Below are 23639 nucleotides of genomic sequence, written 5' to 3' on the forward strand. Positions count from 1 at the left end.
GGCTGGAATTGGAAGATGTGGTATAGAAAATACCCTTAAATTTTATTTTCTCACTAAATTCTAGTAAAGCAAACACATTTCTATCTCCCCCCACCCCAACGTTCTTTACCCACAAGATGGCTAAGAAAACACAACTAACAAAAACATCTCCTGACACCTTTAACTTGAGCTTTTGTTCAATTTAATTCAAAGGGCAAGAGCTGACCTGAGGGAACCGCCTGCTGCTCTGCCTCCTAACTGGGCTCCACCCTGCCCTGCAGTCTTCTCGTCTCCCTCATAACTGGGTTCCACTCTGCCCTGCAGTCTTCTCTTCCTCCTCCTAACTGTGGTCCACCCTGCCCTGCAGTCTTCTCTTCCTCCTCCTAACTGTGGTCCACCCTGCCCTGCAGTCTTCTCTTCCTCCTCCTAACTGTGGTCCACCCTGCCCTGGAGTCTTCCCTTCCTTCTCATAACTGGGGTCTACCCTGCCCTGCAGTCTTCTCTTTTCCTTCCTAACTGGGGTCCGCCCTGCCGTGCAGTCCTCTCTTTCATCCTGGCCTCCCTTCCCTCCAGTTTATGCTCAGCCCTGGGGATGTGGGGTTGAGAGACACCCCACCTTCAAAACCTCAGGCTTCGGAGAGCAACCTAACTCAACTAAGAACTGCAACACAGTGCCACGATGGTAAATATTTGCATAGCACTATCACTAACCTTTTAGTGAACTTCTACGGAGTTTGTGTGTATTCACTCATTAAAGCTCACTACCCCCATCAGGCTTGTTACTGTTGTCGTCAGCTGTGGTCATGTCTGCCCCCAACTCTAGCGATCCCACGCGCCTCGGAATGAAACAGTCGACCACTGTAACCCATTATGCTTTCACTGGCTGATTTGCAGCAGACTGCCAGGCCTTTCCTCCTCGTCTGTCTTAGTCTGGAAGCTCCGCTGAAACCTGTTCAGCATCATAGCAACATGCAGGCCGCCAATGACAAACAGGCAGTGGCTCTGCTGCCTGAGGTGCACTGGCCAGGAATCAAACCCGGATTCCCGCACGGAAGGCGAGAACTCTACGCCTGACCCACCGAGGCCCACCTTCCAGGAGGTTACCTACGAGCACACTGTGACCCAGGCCCGCGAGCTCGCTGACCTGAACCTGAAACCAGGCCACACTGAACGCACTGCACTGTCTTCCCGAGACGGCCGCAGGGACAGGCATTACGGGAACTCTGATGAGGGCCTGGGAACTCAGGAGCCTGGGAAGGGAAAGTCCCTGAGACATACCCACCCGGGAGAACAGACACCCCAGGTAGCGTCAGAAACCCGAGCAGACCGGGTGGAAGGGGGAGCTCGTGGAGCTACGCAGCATGAGGCTGGCACTCTATCCTGACTCTCCTATCTTCCCTGATCCCGGGTGGTATTTATTTGAATCTCAAATGTTTAAGAATTAAAATTTTCATTCTTTTAGATTAAGGCAGACATAAAGTAAATACTGAGTAATAAGGAATTATATAAATGACAAACGAACAGATGTGTACGTGTGGGCGTGAAATGGGGTCTCATACCCACTCGTAAGTCATTTTACAGCCACATCTGCCATGAGCGCAAGTGGCCGTGCTGTGTTTTATCTGAAAAGGACGCCAGAGAATAGAGTCAAAGACGGTGCCAGCCACAAATCAAAGTTACTAGGACCCAAAGCCTGGGGTTTTCTAGACACGATGGGGACCTCCTGGCTAAGAAATGAGGCTAACAGAGCTTTCAAGGAAGCCAGCTGACAACACGGAGCGTTGTTATCTGAACGTGCAACTTAGAACAAAATTAAGTTTTTACAGTAATTTAGTCTCGGAAATGTCACACTCTAATGGGTTGTTTGTGACGACGACTTCCAACTTCATCTGCTTACAGATGAAGGTGGAAGATTTGGTACAGAAAATATCCTTATAGAAAATACCCTTAATGGTTCAGTGGTAGAATTCTTGCCTTCCACGCGGGAGACCCGGTTTCGATTCCTGCGGAATTCCTGTGCACCTCGCGGAAGCTTGCGTGCTGCTATGATGCTGAACAGGTTTCAGCGAGGCTTCCAGAGGAAGATGGACGGGGAATAAAGTCCTGGCAATGTACTTCTGAAAATCAGTCAGTGAAAACCTCATGGATCACCACGGTCTGATCCGCAGCTGATCACGGGGATGGTGCAGGACTAGGCAGCGTTTCATGCCGCTGTGCGTGGGGCTGCCACGAGTCGGGGGCCGATTCAACCTCAGCTAAGAACATGCCGTAAACTGTGCCTACCTGGGCACTGTGAAGGGCATTTTATACCATTTTACTCACATCATCCCTCAGGCAGGTGTAACTACCCCCTTTATAACAGAGGAAACGATGGCCTGGAAGGGCTGAGTAACTCACCAGGGTCCCAAAGCAAGTATGGGGGTCACATGGGAGGTGAACTTGAGCCTTGACTCTGACCTGTGTCCACTGCTCAGTATTGCTCAACTGTGACCTTGAATCTCTGACCATATTAGATGTAAAACATACAAACCAGTGACACCCACCAAATGTCTGAGCAATTCCATATTTACTTTCTATGGCTATTCTGTAAGAATATAGCTCGTGCCCCAAGGCTGAAAAAGAGGTTCATTCAGCCTGATTTTCGTTTTTCGCTTTGACGCAGAATTCACTACCTTTATGCCTAGTTCTTCCTCTATCCCCCACACCGATTTTTATCCATCTTAATTAATAAATAAAGAGTACTAAACAACACAATGTAATTTTTGCCTTTAAAATCCAAGAAAAGTGTTTCTGTTTCGACTTCGAGAGGTCTAAGGTTTAAGTCTATCACGAGCGGAGTCTTTAACAATGACATACATCACCTTGACATTCTCTAGAAGGACGTCGTCTCTCCCTAAGCCAGGTCCCACGACGAGGGTGTGCAGCCGGGTTAACCATGTTTCCACGTCACGGACAGCGTGCGGGCTGTCACTAAATAGGAAAAGAAGGGAAGATTTGGTTTACTTAAATTCTTCATTTACTTGGTTATTTTTCAAAACTGCGAATTTTGAAAAACATTTTTGCCTTACAGGAAAGTTGCAAAAATTGTATGTAAAGTTCCTATATCCCCTTCACCCAGCTTTGCCTAATATTAGCAACTTACAAACCACATTCCAGTTGTTGAAACTAAGACGTTAACATCAGAACAATACCACAAACTACAGACTTTATTCTGATTTCACAGTTTTCCCAATAATGCCCTTTTTCCTGATCCAGGGTCCAACCCAGAATCCCACACTACATTTAGCTGTCTTACCTCCTTAATCTTCTCCATAGACTGGAGTAGTTTTTTGTTTTTTTGTGGTGCTTTAGGTGAAGGTTTACAGAGCAAATTAGTTTCTCATTAAACAATTAATACACGTGTTGTTTTGTGACATTGGTTGCCAACCCCGACACGTGTCAACACTCTCCCCTTCTCAGCCTTGATTTCCTGATTTCTGTTCGTCCGGCTTTTCTGTCCCTTCCTGCCTTCTTGTCCTTGCCCCCAGGCTGCTGCACCCATTTAGTCTCAAATACACAGTTGAGCCACGTGTATTTGTTTTGTGGGCCTGTCTAATCTTTGGCTGAAGGGTGAACCTCAGGAGTGACTTCAGTACTGAGTTAAAAGGGTGTCTGGGGGCCATATTCTTGGGGTTTCTCCAGTCTCTGTCAGACCAGCAAGTCTGTTCTTTTTTTTGAGTTAGAATTTTGTTCTACATTTTTCTCCAGTTCTGTCCGGGACCCTCTATTGTGATCCCTGTCAGAACAATTGGTGGTGGTAGCCGGGAACCATCTAGTTGTGCTGGACTCAGTCTGGTGAAGGCTGTGGTACCTGTAGTCCATTTGGAGTATTTTTAAATGCCCCAATGTCGATGTCTGGTTTTCAACATTAAAGCAAGTTAGGATAAGACATTATAGCTACTTTCAAAATCATCTTTGTCCTCTAAAATTAACCAGTTTGCTTCCGTCGCATGTATGCGCAGGTATAAAATATACTCTATATACCTATAAACTATACCTCACCTTAAATGTACAGAAGAAATTATCTGAAAGACTCACATGATGGATCATTTTATAATCCTTTTATGTGTAAGCACAAAACCACTCTACAGTTGTGTACTATTTTGTTGTTTCTTCACAACAGCTTCGTATTTGTCATCTTATTTCACGAGACTCAAGACTCTTGAAACGAAAAGATCCTAGTGGTGACCCTAACCTCCCAGCTAAAGCAGGAACTCCTTCTAATGCCTCTAGCCTCTCGCTCTGATTAAAGGCTGAATTGGACAGTCATCCTGTGGTTGAGCAGTTTTCTTTTTTTTGCACACTTCTGAGGTCCATGGAAATCTGCCTTCCTGTAACATTTCTCCATTCATTCAGCAAATAACTCCTGAGTGCCTACCGTGGGCATGTGGGGTCCAGGGTTAAAGGAGGCCGACTCTCCTTCTCTCATAGGCTCCTAGCCTGACGGAGAAGCACGGAGAGGAACAAACAGCACACCTTACTCCACTCATGCTGTACACAGAGGACCAGGAGAGAGATGCAAGCCCGCAAGGCCCCAAGGAAATCACCAGCTCTGCCTGAGAACGTCAGAGGAAGTGATTCCGGAATCAGGCCTTCCTATAAAGCTACCGAGTGACTGCTGATAGAAAAGCATTCTAGGCCGAGGTAGCCGCCATCTTGGCTCTCAGCTTGGGATACAGGACATCTTCCCTCTCTCTTCCCTAAGACGCTAGCCACATATCTGAAGACAGCTACTATCAGCAGGGTTCCTGACCCACGAACCCCAAACCCATTGCAGTCGAACTGATTCTGACTCATATCAACTCCATGTGACAGAGCAGAGCTGCCCCATAGGATTTCCAAGGTTGTAATTTTTTTTTTTTTTTTTAATTTTTGCGGAAGCAGTTCACCAGGTCCTTCTCCTGTGAGTGGCTGGTAGGTTTGAAGCGCTGACCTTTCTATTAGCAGCCAAGTGCTTAACCACTACGTCACCAAGGCTCCTGGGCTGCTGACCCACCAAAAAAACCCAAACCCACTGCCGCTGAGTCGATTCCGACTCATACAACCCCACAGGGTTTCCAAGGCTGTAAATCTCTATGGAAGCAGACTGCCACATCTTTCTCCCATGGAGCTGCTGGTGTTTTTGAACTGCCGACCTTTCAGTTAGCACTTGACTGCTTTACCCACTGCGCCACCTGGGCTCCATGCACCCTAAGTCTCAAGTCCTCTCCTCTCCAGGTTAAGCACACCCCCTCCCCAACCCCTCTCATGACCTCGCTGGCTGACACCTCAACACCCTGTCCCCGACCTCTGGACTCGCCCCAGCGTCTCCATGTTCCCATTAAAGCTCTCTGCCCTAAGTACATCTCCTGGGTAGCTGGGACAGGCATTCCCCATTCCCATGTGTTGGAAACCACTGAACAGAAAGGTTAATCATTTCAGCAGAATCAGCGTCTGTGGCAAGGCTGGCTCTGAACTCAAGGATCCCCAGTCCTGGTGGTGGTGGTGGTGGGGTGGGGGTGGGGGGTCTTTCCATTACCAAACAGTTCCATTTCTCTGCTGCAACAGACTTTTTATACATGTAGACTTTGCTTTGGTGGGGCAATGGTTAAGCACTCAGTTGCTAACTAAAAGATTGTTAGTTCAAACCCACTGACCGCTTGCTCTCCGGGAGAAAGATGTGTGCCATCAAGTCGATTCTAACTTACAGCAACTGAATAGGACAGAGTAGAACTGCCCCATAGGGTTTCCAAGGAGCAGCTGGTGGATTTAAATGGCCAACCTTTTGGTTAGCAGCCATAGCACTTAACCACTACGCCACCAGAACTCCGTAAGCACTACACCAGAGTTCAAAACCTTAAACGCATCGGGCCAGGTATGAGGATACCCATCTAGGTGCGTGGAGAAGACCACGGTGGATTGAAGCTCATGAGGAATTAATGCTACTCAGCTGAAGACGATACTACCGTGATGGAACGTGGGCTCAGCCTGCGGATCCTCCATCTGGATTTCTAAGTGTGATGCTCCCTAATTTCATAAATTTGTTCAGATTAAAAAAATCCATACGACATAGAAACGAAACCACGCACACCTGGAAGCTACATCTGACATACAGGCTGACAGCATATAACCTCCACCCTACAGGGTAACAAAGGCGAGCCAGTGAGCCAGCGGGTGGTGGTGGTGTGTGCCATCCAGTCGGTTCCGACTCACAGCGACCCTACAGGACAGAGGAGAACTGCCCCATAGGGTTTCCAAGGCTGTGATCTCTGCGGAAGCAGACTGTCAGGTCTTTCTCCTGAGGAACGGCCAGTGGTTCATAGCTGAGCGCTTAACCACTGCGCCAGCAGGGCTCCTTGAGTGAGTAGTCCGTTTCAGTAAGTCCGTTAACAAGTACAACCTTGGAAAAAGGTAAAGAGAAGATGAACTGTAGTGTAAAGCTATGCATGGGTAACACTCTAAGGGAGAAAAAGCCCAGAGCCTGCAGAAACCTTCCCAAGGAGCAGAAATGGGAAACCGCCCAGGGCCCCCTCTGATGTGTCTGTCCCTGTATTCTGTGAAGCTAACGGGAGAGCTGATGGTGCGTTTCCTTCTGAGCCGAAGACACGGAGACGGCTGAACAAAGCATGAGGTGGACAACACCAAGCCAAGGAGGAGACGCAAGTATCCTGGTTTTAAGAAGGTCAAGGACAGACGACTGTTGAAATGCGTAGCAATGCAGCAGAGTTTATGAATAAGCAGGGCTGACTCTACCATTTAAAGAGCGAGAGAAAGAGCCGCTGCCGGCACCCTGGCGACAGCACGGCACCCTGGCAACAGCAGGAAGGTCACACCTCGGCTCTCCTCATCACTTTTCAGTGCCCTTTAAACTCGTCAGTTCCCAGATGACAGTGTGCTTTTGGAATGCCAATCTCTTCCTAATATCTAACGTGTCCATGTGTATGTTAATATTCATTGTATCTGCTCATTAACAACCCCGTGCAAAACTGCAGAACCTCCCAGGTCACAGAGCACTGCCGGCTGGGTGCCAAGGATCTAGAGCAGAGGCCGGCAAACTCTGTAAAGGGCCAGAAAGTAAATTATTTAGGCTTTGCAAGCCACGCAGTCTCTGTCGCGACCTCCCAACAACTGCTGCAGTGTGAACGCCGCCACAGACAGGTGGGGCCGGATCTGGCCTCTGGGCCCCAGCTCGCTGACCCTGGTCTAGAACAGTGCTGTCCAATAGAAATATGTGTGCTGTACATGTCATTAAAAATTTCTAGTAGCCACATTTTAAAACAGGAAGAAGAAACTGGGGACATTAATGTTAATAATGTATTTGTATTTAACCTAATACACCCAAACTATTATCATTTCAATATGAAACTAATTTAAAAAAAAATGAACGAGCTATTTTATATACTTTTCTTCGTATTTAGTCTTCAAAAGTATGTGGGTTTTACCGTCTAGCTCATCTCAATCTGGACTAGCCACCATTCAAGTGCCCAACAACCACAAGTGGTACTAGACGCACAGGCCTAGAGTTTATACCAATGGCCTAATCCTTAATGGAGCCCTGGTGGCAGGTGGTTTAGCGTTCGTCTCTAACCTCAAGGTCAATTCACCAGTCGCTCCCTGGAAACCCTATGGGGCAGTTCTACTCTGCCATACGGGGTCACTATGAGTTGGAATCGACTTGACGGCAACAAGTTTTGGGGTTTTTTTTTGGTTTAATACTTAACAGGTAACCTCATGAAGGCCCTGAAGGGCCACCTAAGTTTTTCAGTTTGACTTTATTCTATTTTATGGGGAAAAAAACTAAGCCAAATGGTGAATTCTGGTTTGGGAGAGACACGAAAGTCTCTACAACAGTCTTTCTGAATGTATATTCCTTGTTGTTGCGATCACTCTAGTTAAAGGATGGCAGTCACAGATGGGTTTTGGAAAAGCAGGACATCTGGCAAGGTCATCAACCAACGAACAGAGCCAGAGGCCTGCAGGGTCAGCATTCAAAGAGCTCTGAGCAGCCAAAACAGGAGTTCACAGTCCACATCTCACCTGAGCCTCAGCTACGCACTCATGGCCTGTGTACCCTTGCTTGGGTGTAGAATAAGCCAGGTTCTCTAAAAACAGGGGTTTTTTTTTTTTTTTTTAATTGTGCTTTAGGTGAAGGTTTACAGAGCAAATTAGTTTCTCATTAAGCAATTAATACACACAGTAACATTGGTTGCCAACTCCATGACATGTCAACACCCTCCCTTTCTTGACCTTGGGTTTCCCATTTCCATTTGTCCAGCTTTCCTGTCTCCTCCTGCCAGAATGCTCACTAGAAGCAAGAATGGCGAGACTGCGTCTTACATACTTTAGACATGTTGTCAGGACGGACCAGTCCCTGGAGAAGGACACCATGCTTGATAAGGTAGAGGGTCGGCGAAAGAGAAGAAGATCCTCAACGAGATGGACTGACACAGTGGCTGCAACAATGGGCTCAAGCATAACAATGATTGTGAGGATGGCACAGGACCAGGCAGTGCTTCCTTCTGTGGTACATAGGATCGCTATGAGTCAGAACCAACTGGATGGCCCCTAACTACAACCTGCCTTCTCGTCCCTGCCCCGGGCTGGTGTGCCCATTTAGTCTCCTATACATGGTTGAGCTATGTGTGTTATTGTTTGTTTTATGGGCCTGGGTTCTCTGGAATTTAACAGCTAAGAAAACCTCTTCAAAGTTCCACTGATTATCCGCAGGGAACATCTATGTGCCAGACACTGAACAAGACACAAGTTCCTGCTCTGGAGAAGTTCACAGAGCAACGAAGAGAGTGACTGAATCGATGGTGGAGATGCTGTGCAGACAGAGCTGTGATGGGGGCCTACTCACCTGCCAACGCGAGACTCCACCTCAGACAGGCTCCATGTTGGTCAGACTCCACCTCGGCCGGACCCCACCTCAGTCGGACCCCACTTCGGTCGGACCCCACCTCGGTCAGACTGTTGTTAGGTGCCACTGAGTCGATTCCAACTCATAGCGACCCTATGCACAACACAAGGAAACAGTGCCCAGTCCTGCACCATCCTTACAATCGTTGCTATGCTTGAGCCCACTGTTGCAGCCATTGTGTTGATCCATCTCATTAAGGGTCTTCCTCTTTTTCACTGACCTTGTACTTTGCCAAACATGATGTCCTTCTCCAAGGACTGGCCACTCCTGACAACATGTCCAAAGTCTGTGAGACGTATTCTCGCCATCCTTGCTTCTAAGGAGCATTCTGGTTGTACTTCTTCCAAGACAGACTTGTTTGCTCTTCTGGCAGTCCACGGTATAGTCAGTATTCTTCGCCAACACCACAATTCCAAGGCGTCAATTCTTCTTCGGTCTTCCTCATTCATTGACCAGCTTTCACATGTATGCACGTGAGGTGACTGAAAACACCATGGCTTCAGTCAGACTCACCTTCGTCCTCAAGGTGACATCCTTGCTTTTCAACACTTTAAAGAGCTCTTTTGCAGCTGATTTGCCCGATGCAATGTGTCTTTTGATTTCTCGACTGCTCCTTCCATGGGTGTTGATTGTGGATCCAAGTAAAATGAAATCAGGCAGACTGGGGAGTCCGAAAGACCTCGCGAGGGAGGTGGCACCTTAGCAGGACTGAAGGTTGAGCAGAGAACTGGCCAGGCAAAAGGAGAAGGGGCAATCACCCTGCCGGACCAGACATCTGCGGATGACAAGAGCCTGTACAGCCCTTGAGGGGAGAAGGGAGTTGCCCAGTGCAGGCGGAATCTCGGGCTTGGAGAGCCAGGAGACCAGGCTGGGAGAAGGCAGAGCTGGGGCGCGTCCTGCATGGCCCCTAAAGGTGACGGGGCACCAGGGGAGAACTTAAAGCATAAAGATCCACATGACCAGATTTATCTCAAAGGCAGACCATTTCAGAAAATTACCAAGGGTTACATGTGCAAAGTCAAAAGAGCGCCCTACCTGAAAATGTAAAATATGATTTTTAACTGATTAAGATCAGGAAAACAAATGGCTTACTTTTACCTATCAGGAAATAATGTATTTTTGACTTGCTTTCATTTAGCGTTCTACTTTTCTTTCCTAGTTTTTTTTAGTAAGGGAGGAAAAAAAAAAAGTAGCCCTGGTAGCACAGTGGTTAAGCTCTTGGCTGCTAACCAAAAGGTTGGCAGTTTGAATCCACCAGCTGCTCCTTGGAAACCCTATAGGGCGATATAGGGCAATTCTACTTTGTCCTATAGGGTCGCTATGAGTCAGAATAGACCTAAAGACAAGGGGTTTGTTTTTGTTTTTTCAATTCAAGAAAAAAAGGCATGCCAAAGGTTTGGGCCTAAAAACCAAAAACCCGTGACTGTCCAGTCGATTCCAACTCATAGCACCCTACAGGACAAAGTAGAACAAGAAGCGGAACTGCTGACCTTCGGGTTAGCAGCTGATGGCTTAACCACTGAACCACCAGGACCTAAAGACGATGCTAATGGTGAAAAATCAGCATCACAATGTCAGCAATCGCCTGAGTACCGGGCCACCAAGATCCCCGCATCTGAATACAATAGAACACAGATTCATATACAAGGAGACGCCAATTGGTTCAGCTTAATTCTAAACCAACTGACATATTTTGAAATAAGCATTGCACTTGAGCATAGTTTTGGCTTCAGGAATTAAAAAAAAAAACTCGTCAGTTTTTTTTCTCCCTCAAAGTACAACTTAGCCAAAGAGAATGCATTTCTGCTCACTCAACTGAGAAAAGCAGATAAAAGACAGAGAGAGACTAGACTAGAAGGATATAAAATATACATACGTATACCTGGAAGCCCGGCCAACGTACCACTGCAGCAGGAGCCATCACACCACCAAAGGCACGCACACAGGACCGTCTGCTCTTTACCAGCTGCTGTTGGGCCAACTCAAACTCAGGGTGACCCCCCGTGTGTCGCAGCAGAACTGCGTTCCGTTGGGTTCTCAATGGATGGTTTTTCAGAAGTACATTGCCAGGCCATTCTTCTAAGGCACCTCTGGATGGACTCAAACCTCCAACCTTGAGCACGTTAACCATCTGCATCATCCAGGGACCCCCTGCCTTCTTTAACGAGAGCCAGTTGTTCAAGCAGCTTAAGCTGCTGCTTGAGCCCGGAAACCTCCTCCAACTGCTTATCCTTCAAGACCTGCTTGGGGTGGGGGACGCTCTAGGAGGCTTTCTGCAATGCTCAGGTCTCCACTGGGTGGCCCTGGTGTCCTCACATCCTATAAACATTCCCATCACAGCTTCTCCAGTCCTCACCACACTCGGTTACAAGCACGTGCCTTGCTGTCTTTGAGCACAAGGTCTGCACAGGGCTTGGCACACAGGTGGGCACTGACGTATTTGTTACACACTAGAGCTTATAAGATTTCTGCCTCGACCAGAGCTTGAGAAACCGTGGCTGTCCGCCTGTTAGTCTTTCAAAGAAGCAGCATTTACGTACACAAGCAATTAGCTTTTCAAGCTTAAACTACATGGTTATTCACGAAGCTAATTAATCCTTCCCTGCTGGGATGACACCCACAGTCACCTCAAAGGTGAGCTTTTACAATTCAGAATGCCTGTGCTGATTAACACCTTTAATTATCCACAGAAATTTTTAATCTAAAGCTGGCACCTTCATCTTGTCACCCGCACGGGGAATGCAAATCAATTTTAATACAGGACGAAGCAAGTTTTGATTCAAGTTGGCTCGAAAAACATTTGAGGGTCTATGATTTTCAAGGTAGTGGTCTAGGTACGGGGGAGCCCTGGTGGCACAGTGGTTAAGCGCTCGGCTGCCAACCCAAAGGTCTGTGATTCCAGCCCAAGGGCTGCTCCGCTGGAGATATGGCAGCCTGCTTCCATGAAGATGTACACCCTTGGAAACCCTACGGGGCACCTCTACTCTGTCCTACAGGCTCGGTATGAGTTGGAATCGACTTGATGGCCACAGGAAGGCCTAAAGGCTTCTGCAGTGAGTTCAACAGTGTACCCCAACAACTCACGTCTAGCCAGAACCTCAGAACATGACTTTATTTGGAAACAGGGTCTTTGCAGATGTAATTAGTTAAAGATCTTAAGATGACATCATACTGGATGTAGAGTGGGCCCTAAATCCAATGAATGAACGAAGAGCAGAGGACGCACAGACACAACGATCATTGTTCCTTTGCACAACTCCTTGACAAAGTGCAGAATCAGTAACAAAATCCAGCTTCGTGTGCTATTCAACGGAACTGGCCAAGTATGAGATTTATTCCCGGCAGACTTGCACCACGTAATTCTCCTGCAAGATTACTGACGACCTGTAGGGCCACGCTGATGTAAAGACGATCTTGTATGGCTGGCGTGCTTTCCCAACAAGATTGGCCTCTGGTATGCTGCTGGTTGCAGGGTTTACTGAACCTAAATGTTTTTTCTACAGATGGACCCATCAGCATGTAAAACGTACTCTGAATTATTATAGCATCAGAAATTCGGGGTTATAAAGAGACTCAGAAAACGTCTGGTCTCATTTCTTTGTTTTAAGATGAAGGCACAGAGGCCCAGGGAAGACAAGGGTAGTCTCCAGATCACACAGCTAGTAAGTCTGTCTGTCACCCCGTCTTAGTGTCCCAGGCCCGCCATGAAGAAAACACCACAGGTCAGGGGGGCTTGGAAATAGAGACACTGGTTCTGGTTCTGGAGGCCAGAAGTCTGAACTCGGGGCGTCAGCAGGGCCATGCTCTGTCTGCTCTAGAGGAGGACCCTTCTATTCTCTTTCAGCTTCCGGCAGCCCCAGGCATTTCCTGGAGTTGCTCAGTGTGCAGACAGATCCTCGCGTGCCCCTCCTGTGTGTTTCTGTGTCTTTCTCTTTCGTAAGGCACCACTCAGACGGAATTGGGGTGGCTACCCACCCTGCTCCAACACGACTTCATTATTAACATCTGCAGAGAAAAATCCCATTTCCCGAAATAAGGTCACAGCCGCTGTTTCAGGGACTTTAGGACTTCAGTGTACCTTTCTAGGAGACCCAATTCAACCCATAACACCCCAATCTGGAACTCTGGGATTCTCTGCCCTTTTGACCTCTTCTGAGTCAATCAAATCAGATTGGGACAGTGGTTAAGAGCTTGGCTGCTAACCAAAAGGCAGGCAGTTCGAATCCACCAGCTGCTCCTTGGAAAACTATGGGGCAGTTCTACTCTGTCCTCTAGGGTCACTAGGAGTCAGAATTGACTCAATGGCAATGGGTTTGGTTTTGGGGGTTTTACTATGCACAGGCCTGTGACCTAAACCTTGAACTCTTCTGGCCTTGGTGATTCTCAGGCTACTAAGCTCTATTAGTACCATCGATAAGCTCCAAGTTTTCATAAAGAGTTGAACTCAGTTTTCGATTTTATCCCGTCAGTGAAGGGGTGTTAAGGCACAACACACACCTTACCTACCGTGATCTTTACAACAGTCCTGTAAGACAGGTATCGACTTCCATTTAGAAGGAAGTGAACAAGTCAGGAGAAACTTGCTCCTAGTCACATGGCTAGTAAGAGTACAGGATGTGAGCCGTAGTCTAATACACTGAGCTACCTAACAAGACTCTGCAACAGTTCATAAAAGACTAAATGAACCACCTCCACTCTGTAGGTATTGACTTGTCCTGGGTACCCCATGTGGGCCAGAGATACACGCTCTGTGGGGCTGACCACGCAGACATGCTCTTGACCCAGAGGTATGCCTAGAAACTCTGCATTGGTTTCAGCCTCCAGGCTAAAAACTTCTAAAAGGTAAACTTTGAAATAACCAATCTAATACCTAACACAGTTTGTATTTTGACTACTGGTCCCCTCATATTTTTGCATCAAACCTTTCCCTATTTCATGGTAAATATGTATTTTGTATTTTATTTTTTGTTGTTGAGAATAAACATAGCAGAACATACACCAATTCAACAGTTTCTACATGTACGATTCAGTGACACCGATTACATTCTTTAAGTTGTACAGCCGTTCTCGCCCTCCTTTTCTGAGTTATTCCTCCCCCGTTAATATAAGCTCACCCCCTCCTTGAGTTTCCTGTCTAACCTTTTGATCTGCTGTTGTCAATCTGATCCCATATTTAAAAAAACGAAACCCACTGGCAGCAAGTCTATTCTGACTCATAGAGACTCTACAGACCATGGTAGATATTCTGATGGAGTTTACTAACCAGGGTCCCCACTCTCATCCATGCAGAACAAGTCTGTCCAGATCATGGTAAATATTCTGATGGAGTTTACTAACCATGGTCCCCACTCTCATCCATACAGAACAAGTCTGTCCAGATCATGGTAAATATTCTGATGGAGTTTACTAACCATGGTCCCCACTCTCATCCATACAGAACAACAAGTCTGTCTTGGAAGAAGGACAACTAGAATGCTCCTTAGAAGCCAGGATGATGAGACTACGTCTCACATACTTTGGACATGTCATCAGGAGGGACCGTTCCCTGGAGAAGGACATCATGGTTGCTAAAGTAGAGGGTCAGCGGAAAAGAAAAAGACCCTCAATGAGATGGATTGACACAGTGGCTCCAACAACAGGCTCAAACGTAGCAAGGACTGTGAGGATGGCACAGGACCAGGCAGTGTTTAGTTCTGTTGTACACAGGAGTTGGCACCCACTCGATGGCACCTAACGACAACAACGCAGAGATAAACTAAACAGACACTCAGTTTATTAGTGCAGGTTCTATGTGGCTGACTAGAGTAGCTGCACTCAAAGAACACACCGGTGTGCAAACAGCCACCAGCCTTCTCTCCCTCATCTTCCTCACGGCTTCCCCTGAATGTCACTCTCCATGAAGCCTTCCCCAACCACCCTATTTACAAGTACAAGACACATACACACATATACCCACCATTCCCACCCCTTTTCCTCGTTGGTTTTTATCCATGATTCTTATCCCATTTGACATATTACATCTTGTTTGTCTCTGGAGTAATGCTGCCCAATGAAGCGGCCATTACCCACATGTGGCTATTTAGATTTAATGAAACAAAATTGAAAGTTCAGTTCCTGGGTCACACTAACCACGTGTGTCTGCTGCTGCTCTGGACAATGCAGACAGAGAACGTGTCCTTTGTCACAGAACGTTCTGTGGAAGTGCTGCTCCATAGGGTAACTCCACAGATACAGATATTTTGTCTGTTTGGTTCAAGGGTGTCTCCGTGGGACCCAGAACACTGTCTGCACAGTAGACAGTTGCTGAATGAATGAGGGATCTTTTTAGCTGCCTGACAGGCCCCTCATTTTCTGCCATAAGCAACACTGTCCACATACATGTTGTTGCTGTGAGTTGCTGAGTCGATTCTAACTCATAGCAACCCCGCATGGCAGAGCAGAACTGCTCTGTAGGCTGTAATCTTTATGGGAGCAGATCGCCAGGTCTTTTCTCCCATGGAGCCACTGGTGGGTTCCAACAGCCAACCTTTTGGTTAGCAGCTGAGCTCTTAACCAGTGTGCCACCAGGGCTCCTTGTCCACATACATAGGCCCACAGAACTCTCCCTGGTCCTAGGAATCCAGCCACGTCCCACAGGCCACAAGAGTGCACGTGGAAATAGCCTCTGGCATTTGGGCCACGGAGGAATGGTTCTTGACACATCACCTTGGTATTTCAAATCTACTCCCACGTGGTTTCACACAAGTATTTGTCTGGTTCTGATCACAGAACAATGGGTTAATGACAGCTTTCTTGCTTTGGACAGCACCCACTACAAAACTCTGCATGAGTGTAAATTCCAGGTAACAAACACGCCCGCGACCCGCGCACACACTCACAGAACGGGGTGCACAATCAGCTCCGGGCTGTATGACTTGATCACAGGTGCCGCATCCTTGGTACAGAACACATGGGACAAATCTGCACCCTGAGAAAGGAGGCACCAGAGACAAACGTAAAACAGGGGAGCTGATGCACAAAAACCCCAAAACTGGTTGTCAGACACCAAACTACTCAGTGTACAGGTAAAAGAAAAAAAAAATGAAATGATGGCCATTAAACTGCGGCTCTGAGCCTTAGGAGAGAGACAAGAAGCATGAAGGAAATGCCTACAAATAAAGTCGGATTTTTGCTACCACCTACGAGGCAGGGTCACAGCCATACAATGTGAACTCCATCCAGCTCAGACTCAAAGTTACATTTCCCCCTGAAACTCCAGCATCTGCGAAGGTTCACAGGACTCCAGCCTGTTTCCCACTAACGCGTCTCCCCGGGCAGTGAGGACTCGGTCAAAACCCAAGGAAATGGCCTAGTTTAATAGGTTTCAACTGCCTAAGTTAGGACCTGAAAAAGCATCCAGGGTGGTTTTTGTCAAGTATGATACTGATAAAATTTTTGTTTAAAAAAAAAAAAAGGGTTTAATTCAAGTTATTTTGTCACTGGACAAGAAGTCAGGATAGATTTAAAGGTTTTCCTATTACCTATGATTACCCGATGCTATTTAGATTTCTATCAGAAAACATTTGCTTTAATCATGTCTAAATGATCCAATGTTCACTAGAAAAATCCCAATAAAGAAGTTTTAAGTAGACATACCACTTTGAGAGCTGAGATTGCTGCAAAATACGGGGCTCCGGTGTACCTGAAAACAAGATGTTGAGAGTCACAAAGCTATTGAGAATGAGGCTTGGACCCCAGGCTTATCAATAAACGATACAGACATGAAGCATACAGCACAGTGATCAGCACTTAGTGAGTGTTCAATAAACACGAAACAGAACCAGAAAAGCGAATGTTTTATCTAGAACCTTTGCACAATTTCCGTAGAGTCAAAGCCTGGCTTTGTGCAACCGTGTACGTTCTAAATGAAGGGCTGAAAGACAGCGAAAGTTTACCAAGTCTGGAGGTGACCTGAGGTTCTGAGAAGCCAGAGGGAGAGACAGTGTCCCACACGAGACAGGACACAGTTCTCAGAAAGTAACTGAGCAGACAAGCGTCATCTTGTATTTGGGACCAGACGTGGGCCTTCCAGGACAGATAAAGAGACATTGCATACGCCTTCCGCACCTGCTTCCAAAGCTACTGTGGCTTAATTTTTAATGTCATTTCAAGTACAGAAAAGAAAATCTTTGAATCTCATTGAATGACTAATTTTTATGTGAATTCCACGCAGTAATATTAACCAAGTTAAAACAAACAGGAGAGAACAACACTGAGCACGAAGAAGAGGAAGGCTGGTGTACTTTACGTGTGCGAAGCTCTCTGGCTGAGCCGTAAGAAAGAGTGCCGCGCTAGCAAAAGAAAGGACAGAACACGCAATCACACACAAACACACACCACCCACGGAGATAAGCCCCACTAACAAAAGAAATGCATTAAGATGAAAAAAAACTATGTGTCTGCTGGACTCAGAGATTGAGAATACCCACAATTTGCAAGGGTCTAGTACAGGCACACCTGAGCATTGCTGGTGACAGTATATACCAGTGTATTGTGGGGGAAACCAATTGGCAATGTTTATCAATATTTAAAATACATACTTTTTTTTTTTGTGCTTTAGATGAAGGTTTACAGAGCAAACTTGTTTCTCATTAAACAGTACACATATGGTTTTGTGACACTGGTTGCCAAACCCACGACATGTCAACACTCTCCCTTCTCGACGTTGGGTTCCCTATTACCAGCTTTCCTGTTCCCTCCTACCTTCTAGTCCTTGCCCCTGGGCTGGTGTGCCCATTTAGTCTCGTTTTGTTTTATGAGTCTGTCTTAATCTTTGGCTGAAGGGTGAACCTCAGGAGTGACTTCATTACTGAGCTAAAAGGGTGTCTGGAGCCCATGCTCTCAGGGTTTCTCCAGTCTCTGTTAGACTTGTAAGTCTGGTCCTTTTTGTGTGTGTGTGAGTTAGAATTTTGTTCTACAAAAAATGTTTATGTATTTGGATCCGATGAAAATTGTAGGAGTTAATTCTTCAGGAATAGCTGAATAGGTACATACCACTATGTATGTACAGTAATGTCTATAATCGTTCTATTAATAGGAAAAAAAGAACAGAAGTAGCCTATTGCGTATTAACAAGAATTAGTTGAAATAAATCCCACACGTTCCCTTATAAAGAACAATCTATATGAATCCACATGACTGATATCCAGGATACAGCATGAAGTAAAAAAGTTACAAGCATAGAAAAGTCTGGAAGGCTAACAATGTGTAGATAATTTATTATTATTAGGTGGAATATTGTAGGGCTTTCACTTTATACATTTCTATAGTGCTAGAATTTTTTTTACAGTAAGTATTTTTTTTTATATAATCAGAATAAGGATATTTCCATTTTTAAAGGTTAGTCCCTAAAGCTAACAGACATATCTTAAATTAGATAATTATACTCTAGAATGCTGTATTACTAAACTTATCTCAAAAGGCGAGCCCTGGTGGTGCAGTGGCTAAGAGCTTGGCTACTAACCAAAAGGTCGGCAGTTCGAACCTACCAGCCACTCTTGGAAACCATATGGGGCAGTTCTACTCTGACCTATAGGGTCGCTATGGGTCAGAATCAACTCAATGGCAACGGGCATCCCAAAAGGAAAACTGATGGCCAATTCTGCCATAAAGTCTTCCCCAAATATAAGGCCGGAGGAGAGGATTTGAGAAATAATATCCCTGACCCTCTCTCTCAGCTCTCTCACAGGAGGAAGGCACAGCCCCAGCGGGTACATCTGAGCACGGTCCAGGATTTCTGGACTAAAGAGATCAGGATGGGTCTTTACTTCCCCTCAGCACCAGGTGGGAACCAGGTGGGAATCGAAGGACCAATGACAGTGAGATCGGGGCCAGGAGCTGGGCTCCAAGGGTCTGCAACAGGTCTGTGATCCTCCCGGGCAGACAGTCTCCCGGCGCACAAGTGCTACAGTCTGCTAGGTGAAGTTGTTCACAGCTGATCCACAACAGTGAACACTGACATCTTCCACTACCCAAGAGTTCACCCAGACTGGAGGGACCTTATCAGCTGGACCTGACAAAGCCAGGAGCAGGCAGAGAAGTATAGTGATGCACTTAAGAAGAACGGGGTGCCCCATCCTTGGACCCAAGGATCATCTTCAGCTTTAAACTCTTGTCTGGTGATGGCTGGGGAAAATACACCCACGTGAACTACCTCCCTCTCAGAGAAAAGAGAATTATTGGGAAGCAAGAGTCCGATTCCAAAAGAGACACCGTAGCCCAGAATTTCGAGGGCACATCTCTGTCAGAACTGCAGTCCCGGAATAGGCAGAAGCGGTATGGATTTTAGGAAGTGCCTACTGACCGGGCAAGGCAGAGCTCTGAAGACCCTATGCAGCGAGCAAGCACCCAGCCCACCACAAGTACCTGGGACTACAAACCCCCATCACCAATAAAATAGATAGGTTTTACTGTTTTTAAAAAACCTTAATTAAAGGTATTGAGAGATTGCGAGTAAATGCAGGAATAAGGGGAGTTTTAATAAAAACGGAACTAAAAAGCATGACTTTCTAGTTTCAAAGATCAAGTGGGAGAGTATTAGAACAAAAACAAAAAAACAAAAGAGAAATTGCAAAAGGAAATGTCAGAGACTTGGAGGATGGATGGAAACCCTGGTGGCGTAGTGGTTAAGTGCTACGGCTGCTCACCAAAGGGTCGGCAGTTCAAATCCGCCAGGCGCTCCTTGGAAACTCTATGGGGCAGTTTTACTCTATCTTGTAGGGTCACTATGAGTTGGAATCGACTCGACGGCACGGGTTTGGTTTTTTTTGGTTTTGGAGGATGGATATGAGTCTAACACAAAGTGGGAGAAAATAAGAACAGGTGAGAAGCAGCTGCCGCCAAGTTGACTGTGAAGCATAGCAACCGTACAGGACAGGGTGGAGCTGCCCCACAGAGCTGCCCAAAGAATACGCTACAGAAAAACTTCAAGTATTCCTGCTCAAACTACAAATAAAGGAAGACTGGAAAACAAAAGTCAATAATATTGCGATATACAAAGTTAAATGTAACAGCTAAGAGTTCGGCTAGGAATTCCTGGCATGACTGTAACCTAAAGACGCATGACTACAAAGAGGGTGAAGTAGGGACTAAACGTCAACTGAAGGCTTCATGGGGGAGCGTGGGGCAGGACAACAATAACTAACTCTGTCTCTCCCCCAAGGTGCGTTATGCATTTTGACTTAGTTACGATAGCTAGAAAGGGAAGCCACTAGCTAAATTTGAAAGTATAATAGAATTTCCAAATTAATAAAAACCCTAGTAAAAAAATAAGGAAAGGAAAAATGGAAACACAAAGTAAAATAAAGAGTAAATATACTAAATCTTAGAAAGTACATCAAAAACCCGTTACCACCTAGTCCGACTCACAGCGACCCTATAGGACACAGTAGAACTCTGCCCCATAGGGTTTCCAAGGAGCGGCTGGTGGATTTGAACTGCTGACTTTTGGTTAGCAGCTGAGCTCTTACTACTATTCCACCAGGGCTCCGAAAGTACATCAGATAGACTCTAAACATGAATAGACTTATTTCCCCCATTAAAAAGAGCAGACACTGTCAGATTGGGTTAATAAACAAAATCTAGCTGTATATTATTTATAATAAATATACCTAACCATGTGATTGTTGTTCTCGTCGTTAGTTATCATCGGGTCCATTCTGACTCATGGCGGACCTGTTTGTGCAGAGTGGAGCTGCTTGATAGAGTTTTCAAGGCTGTGACCTTTTGGAAGCAGATCGCCAGGCCTGTCTCTGGGCAGGTTGGAACTGCCAACCTCTCCACTGGCACTAGTCCAGTACTTAACAATCTGTGATACCCAGGGACTCCTGAACTGCCTGAAACCAAAACCAAACCCGTTGCTGTCAAGTTGAATAGGGTTTCCAAGGAGCAGCTGGTGGATTTGAACTGCCGACCTTTTGGTTAGCAGCCAGGCTCTTAACCATCGCGCCACCAGAGCTCCAACTACATGATAAACAACTGAAAATAAAAGGATGGGCAAAGAGATAGCACATAAATGTAAATGGAAAGTAAGCAAAAACAGAAATGGTAATTACAGTGGAATTTAAGTCAACAGTAGTAGACACCATTGGCAAAAAAGGACAAACTATCAATCTTTACGTGCAAACAACATACCAGTAAAATACACAAAACAAAAAGGTAAAACAGACCCCTGAAGAAAGCGAATCTCTGTTAAATTTAATAAATAGCTTCCAGGAATACCTTTAAATTGATCTAGTAAACAGACACTGAGTATTTTTATCCCGATTACAAAAGTAACGCATGCTCGTAGTGTGAAGTCTGGTAACTTCAGAAAAGTATAAAATAGGAAAAAATAGTTTCATCACCCACCATAGGCAAAACCTGTCAGTGAACAATTCAACCCACACATCTTACAGTTTTTCTCCTATTTAATCAGAAAGTTTATCACTGAAAAACCTTGAGTGTCATAATATCAGACTGTGTTTAGAAACGATTACTGGGGTCAAACTAGACACACAGGTAGACAGATAGATACATCCGCACATACGTGCATAAACCAAAAAAACCAAACCCACTGCCGTCAAGTCGATTCCGACTCACAGCGACCCTACAGGACAGAGTGGAATTGCCCTATAGGGTTTCCAAGGAGTGCCTGGTGGATTCGAACTGCTGACCTTTTGGTTAACAGCCGTACCTCTTAACCACTACACCACCAGGGTTTCCACAGAGACATACATACATACAAAGATAGATACATGCATACTTACATACATACAAAGATAGATACGTGCATGCATATATACATACAAAGATACGTAGATAAAACACTAACACGTCACATTTGCCACTTACTCTTGACAGCCTCCCACTACGCCTATTCTTCCATCTTGTCCTTTGTATTTTTTGGCACTTAGAGGAGGTATAATATTTCTCACCAACTGGAAAGTATTTTCCATATCCTTTATCGAATGTGCTTTATGTAGTGAAAATGCTCTTTCTAAAACTGAAAAACAGGAAAATGGAATTCACTCAGAAACGCAAATATCTCCTTATACATAAAGCACAGAGACTTAAACAAAACAGTCCATTCATTGAAATACTTCCCCAAGCTGACTTAACATGAACACTGTAGATTTTTACCCAGTGGTTTCCCTGTTTTATTTCTGTAAGCAAATGGTGTTCAGAAATCAGAACACAACATTAATATACGCGGTATACACCAAGTTTAAGGAGCCCTGGTGGTGCTGCAGTTAAGCGCTCGGTTGCTAACCAAAAGGTTGGTGGTTTGAACCCACCAGCTGCTCCTTGGAAGATGTGGCAATCCGTGTCCATAAAGACGACAGCCTTGGAAACGCTGTGGGGCAGCTCTGCCCTGTCCTACAGGGTTGCTATGAGTCGGAATCGCAGGAGAGCACACAACGACGACAGGATATCAAGTTTATTTTTGAAATGCATCAGACACTTTGGAAGGCACCTTCATCTTTCAGGAAGTTTTATAAATTAAAAAAGCAATGTTACTTGATAAACTATACATACTTATATTTCAATCTTCCTTTAAGTTTCTTAGGAGCCCTGGTGGTGCAGCTGTTAAGTGTTCGGCTGCTAACCAAAAGGTCGGCAGTTCGAATCCACCAGCTGCTCCTTGGAAACTCCATGGGGCATTTCTCCTCTGTCCCGTAGGGTTGCTGTGAGTCGGAATGGACGCTATGGCAGTGGGTTTGGTTTTGGTTTGGTTAAGTTTATTAGGTCACTTCTATCCCCTGGAATTGGAAAAGCAAGTTCCCATTTGTTACGTTCCACCGTCACATTCTAAGGCCTGACAGATTTATCATGTTGTTCCCATCTAATTTTTCAACTTGTATTTCCAACACTCATTTGGATATTAATTAGATAACCCAGATATAAGTTAGATGACTGGTCAGATAACCTGGGATATAAGGTATCTTAAACTGAGTTCAAAGTGGCATTTTAAAATAATTTGAAACTTATATGTGACAGACTGACTTGAATTGTAAACGTTCACTTGAAGCTCAATAAAAGTTAATAAAAAATAATAATAATAATAATTTGACCATTTAAAATTACCCCTAAATAGGTCCATTTCCATTGTTCTTTCCTGAAAGGCTTCCTGGCTTGCTGTGAGACAAAGGCTGATTGCTGTGTAGAGCCTGATATATGAACAGATAAAACACATATTCCCTCTAGGATCAGAGGATCTTTGAAAATATAAATCGTATTTTTATCCTTTCAATTTTCTCAGCAGCCAAGAAAAATCAGAGATGTGTCAAAACTTCAACGAAAGACCAACAGCAGACTCAGCTCCTACATGGTAAAAACTTTAATAAGACTCTTTAAAATTTGCTTTTTATTTAAAAAATTATTTTTTACTCAATAAATTTATTCAACCGATTTTCTTTAATAAGTAGACGTAAATGCCTTAGCTGACACATAACATGCTTAGACCATAAAATGAAAAATTAACCTTAATTACCGTCAAGGCAAACCCCTTGTCACCTTCTTCCAAACCAGGACAGGATCAAAACTCAAAACGAATAGCCCTGTAAACCTTTGGCCAAGAAAAGCACAATTAGGCTTGCTCGACCATCAGTACAGCTGGCTAGTCCCTCCGGCCCTCAGTCTTTGATTATAACCGACATCCTGCTCCCAGAGAAGTAAGTAAACCACTTTGGTCTGCAGAACTGCT

The 23639-nt window shown here is 45.4% G+C and overlaps 1 protein-coding gene across 3 annotated transcripts in view; it reads right to left on the reverse strand.

Moving 5' to 3' along the window:
* NAXD (NAD(P)HX dehydratase) overlaps positions 1 to 23639 on the reverse strand; it is a 49626-nt gene that overhangs the window by 16601 nt on the left and 9386 nt on the right. For all 3 annotated transcript variants that reach the window (XM_010594012.3, XM_023553199.2, XM_064275229.1), the window contains exons 2-5: positions 21788 to 21938; positions 16553 to 16598; positions 15796 to 15884; positions 2841 to 2949 (exon numbers count right to left, since the gene is read on the reverse strand). In XM_010594012.3, coding sequence (XP_010592314.2) covers positions 2841 to 2949; positions 15796 to 15884; positions 16553 to 16598; positions 21788 to 21938 — 395 coding nt within the window. The remainder of the gene's footprint in view (positions 1 to 2840; positions 2950 to 15795; positions 15885 to 16552; positions 16599 to 21787; positions 21939 to 23639) is intronic.

This window comes from Loxodonta africana, chromosome 23, assembly GCF_030014295.1.
Source record: "Loxodonta africana isolate mLoxAfr1 chromosome 23, mLoxAfr1.hap2, whole genome shotgun sequence".
Classification (NCBI taxonomy): Eukaryota; Metazoa; Chordata; class Mammalia; order Proboscidea; family Elephantidae; genus Loxodonta; species Loxodonta africana.